General features: G+C 42.4%; 1 protein-coding gene across 1 annotated transcript in view; it reads right to left on the bottom strand.

Moving 5' to 3' along the window:
- Positions 1-2,579: 2,579 nt before the first annotated feature.
- SMARCAL1 (SNF2 related chromatin remodeling annealing helicase 1) overlaps positions 2,580-8,611 on the bottom strand; it is a 35,465-nt gene continuing 29,433 nt past the window's right edge. Inside the window, exons 12-16 of the mRNA XM_010176000.2 lie at positions 6,681-6,783; positions 5,389-5,571; positions 4,783-4,883; positions 3,155-3,251; positions 2,580-2,783 (exon numbers count right to left, since the gene is read on the bottom strand). Coding sequence (XP_010174302.1) covers positions 2,580-2,783; positions 3,155-3,251; positions 4,783-4,883; positions 5,389-5,571; positions 6,681-6,783 — 688 coding nt within the window. The remainder of the gene's footprint in view (positions 2,784-3,154; positions 3,252-4,782; positions 4,884-5,388; positions 5,572-6,680; positions 6,784-8,611) is intronic.

Genomic DNA, 8,611 nt, shown 5'->3' with positions numbered 1-8,611 from the left:
CAAGTATACTTGAAGAGTCTCTGTAACTCTGCAGCAAACCAGCTGAGATTTTATAGGTCCTAACAAAGAAAGAGTACACCTAGCATTCGTCTAACAGGGCTGGGATTTATCAATATATAGATAACATACTGAGGTTATGAGAAGCAGAATTCTCCAAGGGTACTTTCAGCAGATTTCAGAACAATACTATTTTGAAGTAGCTGTAGCTTCACAAGGAGGAAGAGAATTACTCCTATAGGAGACAACAATATGGGTATACAAGTAATGTCTTCCATATTTTTTCAGTAGGCAGACAGCAATATTTCTCACCCCTTACTCAGAAAAATGCTCTCTGCAAGTAGAAACATCACATGTCCTAGAAACAGATTAAATATTCTGTTCAAGAAGAAAGACATTTAAAAATGTTGAAAAGTGTGTATTTATTTCCTGGCCAGCTGTTAGAGCAAGAGAAATTAGGCTTCGCTCTCAGACTCAAATCCAGAGATAATGCATTTCCTCCAACTGGCCAGTCACACGATCCTGGGTCCTGCTCCCCTTCCCTTGCACACACACCAAAGCACCCTCTGCGGTCACGACTGAAAATCAAGTCTCCACCCAGCACAATTGCATACACAGCCTGTAGGGCATTTCCATGACGACAGTTGCTGAAACTGGGATAATCAAACCCTTCGATGCAGGAAAAAATATCCCAGTTATTATCAGGTTGATGTTGTAGAACAAACTTTTTCCTCCTCAGCTGTAGGAGAGAGGTCTTTTTGTCAGTGTCTGGTATCTGTACAAAGCCAGGCACACCGTCTGCACAGCATGTTAGCTCCTGGCCTCCAGAAGCTCCAGTGTAAGCCTTCAGTTTGCCTTTTCCCCACCCTTCGCTGCAGATTATGGCTGTAAAACACAGCTAACTGGTACCTCTGTGAAATTATATCTTCTCCTGTACTCCCTGGTCACATTTGCTTCACACTAGCCCATTTCTAAGTATCTTCTAGTACTAAGAACAAAAGCTTGAAAGATGTTAATTTGGCATCATACTGCACCACAGTGGCAATAATACACACACACACAAAAAAAAAAAGGAAAATAGCCATGCAGAGATTCCTGAAAAGACCAGCTGTGATAAAAAGCCCACATCAAAAGTGGCCTCTAGAGTTTCTGCAGAGGCATCACCGCCATGCAATCAGGCCATGCCCAAGGGACAGTGACTCTGGACAGCTCCTGAAAGGAACCAAAGAGCAGGTTTGCTCAGGCAGCACTGAGGCTGGGAGTTCAGGACTCCCAGTTCACAGGGCTCAGAGCATGACAGAGACTATCACAAATCAAAACCAGGCATTTTAGCCACTGCATAAAGCACCACTGCTACTTTTGGCATTCCCACTGTAACCTGCACAGAGCTGTAATGGGAGCAAATAATAGGTCCTCGGGTACCAGCCTAAATGTCTTAGGGACACAGTTCTTGACTCATCTATAAACAAAGTATTCTGGGTGTTTCCCTTTCGAAAGTTGATGCAATTTAGAAGACATTAAAGAAAGTGTCCCCAAAGAGACCTATCTTTCAGTCATTGACAATATTTTTTAAAAACACTAGTATTTCCACTGCATCACATATTTCTCAAGTTTAAGGTCCAAATGGGAGATGAAATTCTAAAATAGAAAAAGTACCAAAAGCTTGAGAAGCACAACTTAAAACAGCTTTTTATTTAAACAGCTCAGTCCAGAATCGGTTTCTTACAAAACAAAAGCAAAAGTCTACACATGTCCCCCTCTCCTCATGTGTGGAAATCAGGCTTGAAGAAAACACACACACACACAGACACACACCCTTCTTGAGCAGCCAGGCTTAATCCCTGGCAGTCAGCACAAACTTCACTGTCTACTTAAAAGAAGCAGCTGCCATGGAGCAGATCCTAAGGTTTAGCAGATGAGGCCAGAGATCAGAGTCCTTACACAGACATGCGCCTAACAGGCAACACACACCTCCTGGCAGATAGTTACAATACTTAGTTTCAAGGTACTAAATGCTCTGCACAGAGAAAAATCTGGGGCTCTCCCTTCTCTCCCCCACCTCCACAAAATGTCAATATCTGCCTGGATCTTTTCTCCTCACTGCCAAACTGAATACCAGAGAGCCAGTTCGTTGAGTGACCCAAGTAAGAGTCAAATTTTGCCAGTGAACTGAGCCCTGTAAATACAGACTAGAATTCTTGGACATGGAAGATTGATTGTTAAAGCACTCGCAGCTGCTGAGAAGTTAGTTTTCACAACAACCTTGTGGACAGACAACCATTAACTGCTTTTAAACACAACAACTGTGGAAGCTGAGATGCTGAAACAAATCAGGATGCTACTTGCCCACGGCCACTCAGTTATCAGCAAAACCAGGACTGCAAAACCTGCAGGCTGCCAGGTGCGCACGGCTCATCTGTCACACTGTCAGATTGCCTTCTCATCCTTTGAGTTGAAAAGCACTAGAGATACAGAAAACTTAAAGTCTTTTATTTTTGAAAACTCAAAAAATACTTGATTGCTTTTGTTTTCTCTTTTTTAATTAAAAAAAATCTTAGCCACCTTCTCTTTTGCTGTCACTATTACACTTTTAAAAAATCCTCAATACGCCGCTTTTTGGGGGGACTCACTGAACATGTCTCTCCTGTATCTTGCAAGGCACTGCCAGAGTCAAACTCACAGCAAGCATCAGCTGCCTCCAAAAGCAAGTCTTCATCATTGTCATCTTTGCTCTCAGAAAAAGTCCTCTGGAAAAGGTCGTAGATGGTCTTCTGCTTTGGATCTGGCTGCAAAATTAGAACAGAGAGAATCTGTATACACATGGTCATATACAAACAAAGTGAGCAACAGAGGGACTCCCCCTGAGACAGTGCAGATGTGTGCATATATCATACATATACATACACACACACATACATATATCTCAGACATATGTATGCTATGGAGACTATAATGTCCCCTTGCAAGCAGCAGGTTTGGGAACTCTCTGTGGAAAGTGCAAGTCAAGGCATGGATCCTGGGAGGAGTTGGAGAATCTGGTCTGTGGCATTAAAGGCAGAAAGGTCAGCCTGCTGATTACTTGCCAGTCTAGATGCACACAAGCCAAAGCCCATTCAGCCTCTCCCAGGGACCATCAATATTCTTTCAGGTCAATTACCTTAGGGAAGTAATTAGTGGATTCAGCTGTTTCGGAAAAATTAGTTTCTGAAAGACCAGCTTCCCCCAGCACTTTGATTTTCTCTTGAATCATTGGCCTAGGAGAGATAAACAGATATTACTGAAAGGAAGAAAACACCGTGCAAGGACACTGTGTCATTCGCTATGTGTAGATGAAAAAAAGATGTAACAGGTGTAAAGATGGCTTTTCTACCAAAGCTTATTAGTTCCTTAACCTGTCCTGCTCTTGTGCTGTCTTGGGATATCAATCAATCCAATTTAAATAAGTATAAATCCAATTTAAAAAAGTAACGAGAAGAGGATTTTGCGCTATAAATATCTGGAAAACATACATATCCGATAGGGAAACTACCAATGGTATGAATTCAGAACAAAAAGGTGCAGCTAAAGGGAGTCCCAATGGCCTGTGTGTTCAGTCTCCAAGGCAAGCAATGGTAATCTCCACCAACAGACTCATCAGCATTTCCAGGGTATTATCTCCCAAAGTACTGCAGGAGGAAGAATCCGTCACTGGCCCAAGAGGTCCCAACTGCACCTGCAGACTGGACACTTTGAAAGAAGCAAAGGCCACAGCACAATTAATGCTTTTACTACATAGCCTTGTCTTCTTGTTCTTTTTCTCGCCTTTAAAAAGGATGCCACTGTCCATCTTTGAAGAGCCGTATTTCCTTCCCATTAAGCATTAATGACTGCATGGACAGCATTTCACAAATAAAGGCAGAATTACTGTCATTAACTTGCCATGAAATGTGGGTGCTGCATCAGTTTCCAGATCCCTGCATTGTAGGGTTATAATTATTTGCCATCCTGATATTCTGGGAACTGCACAAGTTCACTTAGTTCATTTGTTTCTTTAAATGAGGTAATGAAGATGTAATTTTGGACTTTAAATGAACCAGCTGGTGGATAATTTCTTTTCATCATTGCAGGTCATTGCAGGTCATTGCAGCATTGCAGCACTAAGGATTCCTCGGATCCCCCTCTTCCTTAGGATGTCAGATTCCCCAGCCCTAAGGACCAGTGTCCACTGATAGCTCTCATTACAGCCAAAAAGGCTCAGATCACCACTCTCCAGAGGTAGGTCATTAGCACCTCTTTAACCCTTCCAAAGGGCTCACTGAAGAGCAAGAGGAAAGCAATAGTGCAGTCCTGCTCCACAGCTCTCTATCCAAGCACTCAGCAGCCAGATTGCTCCTCAGACCTGATCCACAATACATTGAACCATCTCCAGTGTCTGTTGACTCTGCTTGAAAGTATGCAGCATTTCACAGTACCCCAGCACATGAATGCTCCAGGCTGTATCCAGTACAATTCCTCTCCTTATACAGAGGCTGGGAAGTTTCTAGATGAATCAGCTCTCCCAGAATTTCTCTCAACAGCCTTTTCCCATTAGACAACTACCTTCATTCTTCCTGCTTGTCATCTACTTAGTTATGTCCACTGTGGCCAGGCCATGTCACCAGTTCACAGCAGCCCTGATTGGCAGTTACTGCTCCTCCCCTCACAGGCTGTGGAAATCAGCACTAACATGAAGCACCTTACATCACGTATGTGACAAACAGAGAAAACAGGTGGCAGGAGAACAAAAGTGTCTTTCTTGCTTCCTACCATAGGTAGTCATCTGCTGTGCCTTTAGCCACCAGGTAGTGAATATTAACAGAGCTGGTCTGTCCAATTCGATGTGCCCGATCTTCTGCTTGGATCAAAACCTTTATTTAAAAACATGACAAAGTAAAAGTGAGAGCTGCAACGTCTAAGAAATAGCGTAAGCACCACCCACAGAATAGGGAGATGTTCTTTCCTATGCTTAATGACTATTTCTCATCTTGATCCTGTTAACACCTACATCCTCAAACACAGACTAAACCCAGAAGTGATCTGGTGCTCTGGGTTCCCAAAAGGCACTGAGCATTTTTCAGAATTAGAGTGTCAGCACTGATGACAGACCCTTTCAGGTCTTGGCTGGACAAGTTGTTATGAACTCTGTTAAGAAACAGAAGCATGTTTCCCTTTCACAGCATCTGCTCCAGCCAGCAAGCTGTGTAACCAGCCTCACTGGTTCAAGCCCAGGCACCTGGGGCTGCAGAGACTAGTAGCCATCAGAGAAAGAAAAAGAAAAACTGTAGAGAAAGTCTCCTGCCCACTACATCTCCCAAGTGCCCTGTTTCTGCTCTCCAGGGAGCATCCAACCCCTGTCCCCTCCAGGAAGCATACCCCCGGATTCCAGAAGAGCTCTGCAAACACCACCAGGTCCGCCGCAGACAATGTCAGGCCCATGTTTGCCGCAGTGAGGGACAGAACAGCCACAACCTGCCTCTCTGAGCACTGGAACTTTTGGCACAGAGACTGCCGCTCAGCTGAAGGTGTGGAGCCATCAATGCGAATGTATTCAACATGCTGTGAAAAGGCAGAAGAAGATACTTTTGAGAGGGCTTGTGTCCCCTTTCCCAAACCCTCTTTCCATGTTTTAGTGGATTCTGTTTCCCTTCCTCATGGCAGAACCAGGAAAGTAAAAAGGCAGCAGTTATATTTTTAAGACCTTTCCTCATCTTTAAGGCAGAGGCACTGTAGCTCAGCACATAATGTACCTCCCCTCTGTTCACAATGTATGACTTGCTCTTACAGACATCTATTGCTCTCCCACCAGTCCTGAGCAACAGGACGGACAGCAACAAGCTGGAAGCTCAGGTACCGTGGAAAGGCAACTGGTTTAATACAAAGCTGAACACTGTCTATGTGCTGATGTTACAGCTGCTACAACCTCCTGAAGCTCCCTAAATCTTCCCCTGTTCATGATGGGAAGAGGTAGGATCCTACACATCTCAGTTGCTCTGTGGTAGGCTCAGGAGAAGCATGACAAACTTGCGTGATGTAGGGCCATAATTCCTCAGTGTCCAACCTCTTTGCTCGACTGGAGGATGCTGCCACAGAGGCAGCAAAGTCATCCATAGTTTGGAATATTAACTTAAACCATCCTTCACACTGCCCCAGCATGATTCAGAACCCTTTAGGGGCACCCATGGAAGTCTCTCATGAATAATTAGCCAAATACTTTTGAAGTCAGAGTGATGATTGGCAGGTCTATCAAGTCTCCCTACAGTATCCCAGTTCAAAAATGTAACAGCATCACAGAGATAAAGGAAGGCAGCCATAGCTGGGTTTGGGTTGTTACATTCTCCTCCTCTCCAAAGAAAGCCTAGAGGACAAAGCAGAGACACAGGGTAACACTCCACCAAGAATTCACAAGCTCCAGGGCAGATGATGGAGATTAAAGAACATTAAATACAATAAAAGCCATTCAGCTAATACAAAGTACATCCTGTGAGGCATTCATCCTGACAGCTCAGCTCCCTTGGTGAAGGGCACATTCAGGAGCATAGCAAGTAGAAATTATCTCTGCCACTAACTTTCATAAACTATCTGACTGGCCATAACTCTGGGGAGCTATTAAACAGCTTTGAAGCTGGAATAATGATCAAGTTAAAACAACTCAGTTAATTACTTACTTTCTTCTCCAGCTCTGCAACTATTGCATCCAGCACTATCTTGTGATGAGCAAACACCAGGAATTTATCATTCCCACTTTCCAGTAACTCCAGGATGTATTCTCTACATGAAAGAGGAAAAAAAAAAACAACAAAACAAAACACCAAATGCTAGAAACTATGTGCTCAGAGAATACAGGGTTTGCTCACAACAAATTTTAAAGATACTGCTCATCTATACACAGAAACTAGGAAATAAGCTAGCATAAAAAAAAATGTGGCAAAATGCAAGTAGCAAGTCAAGCCTCCTACAGACTAAAAAAAGATATTGCAGGAAAAACCTGCAATACAGGTTTTGGACAGCTGCCTACATGTGTTTTGTGTATCAATCCATTTATTATATCCTACTTGAAGCATGATATCCCAGACCAATCAACTGGAAGTCATCTATACTTGTTTGACAGTATCATTCACCCTTCTCTATTTCTAACTTCTGCACAGTCACAATACACTAAGCTAATTTGTATACAATTATCCTTTCTATGTATACTTAGGATTGGTTTTATTTTAGAAGAAAAGATCTCTAAATGCATGCATCAGAGTATCGTAAAAGTAGCTTTTCTTGCAAGGGTTCACACTGACAATTTACTCCATCTTAACAATCTAAGTACATCAGATACTTCAAGGAATTATCCATATGCATATAGGCTAATTAACAATGAAAGGTAACAAGACTCCTTTTACATGCAGTTAAACAGTGCTAATCAAATGAAAACATCTGACTTTTGCCATGGACTAATAGCTGAGGTACAGAACACATTTCTATGTAATAACTTGTGATACAATCAGGTCAACTGGAGCCTGAAAAACACCTAAAAGCCTAAACTTTGTAACTAAGTATAGCAGTAGCTATCAGAACAGATGATACAAATGTCATCGTTTCTTTGGAATAACAAAGTTGTTGTAAAGATCAGGAATACCAAGTTCTTTGCTAAATACAACACAGCTTAGGTCAGCAGCAACTGTCAGAAACACCAAGTGGGATTTCCAGCACTATATTAAGATGTTATCAGTGCTTTGCAGAGAGCTCCCAGGGTTCTGTGATGTTCGGATCCCAATTATGGCACAATATCATTTAACAAAGAAATCTGGGAGAGAAGAGGAATTGCTGGATTTTAAAGCAAAACAAATTTCAAAGTGAACATTCAGTGTAGCAAACAGATGCATATTGCATTTAACAAATGGCTAGTCATTCCCATGGAAGCAACAGAAGACACTGTCGTCAAGGGTAAGATATGGGAAGTGCCAATGATAGTAGGACAGCACCATTATTTAGATGGTACTGTGCATTCGCAGTTTATAATAAGTGGTATTTTAAATGCTACTAAACACCAGAAAAAAAAAAATGGACTAGTTCCTGTCAGAGAGTCAAGTAAACAGCACTCATGGTTTTATATTCAGTTCACACTTGCAACTGAATATAAAAGGAAGAAAGTCTTCTAACTGCTCACTAACATAAAAGGAAGAAACTCTTCTACAGAAATGAGCACTGGGACTCTGAAGTGCAGTTCTGTGCCAGACAGGCAGATTCTGCAGCAAGGTCTGAGACTGTGAAATCACACAGTGCACATCAGCTGGTCCTTACATTCAGATAGATGTGGAGAAGTAAACTGTTTTCATGTTATTAGCATACTACTTATTAAAAAGTCATGCTGTATGACCTAAAGCAACTCCTTTGCAGTCCCAGCAAAAGGCTAAGGATAAAAGGGCATGGAAAGCCAAAGAAGGTTTTCCCTAATTCTTAGGGAAGACAGAATTAAAAGCACACCTGTGATAGAAAACTTTTGCTGTTGAGGTCCCATGTGAGCTCTGTGTAAGAGCCAAGAACTTCAGTAGGGGCTGTGGCATCCTTAGAGCATGCTAAAACTAAAGCTTAGTCCACCTCATAAGCT

The sequence above is a fragment of the Antrostomus carolinensis genome, unplaced genomic scaffold, assembly GCF_000700745.2.
Source record: "Antrostomus carolinensis isolate BGI_N321 unplaced genomic scaffold, ASM70074v2 scaffold35809, whole genome shotgun sequence".
Lineage (NCBI taxonomy): Eukaryota > Metazoa > Chordata > Aves > Caprimulgiformes > Caprimulgidae > Antrostomus > Antrostomus carolinensis.
Note: the sequence above shows the minus strand (reverse complement) of the source record. Positions and strands in the feature narration are given on the sequence as shown.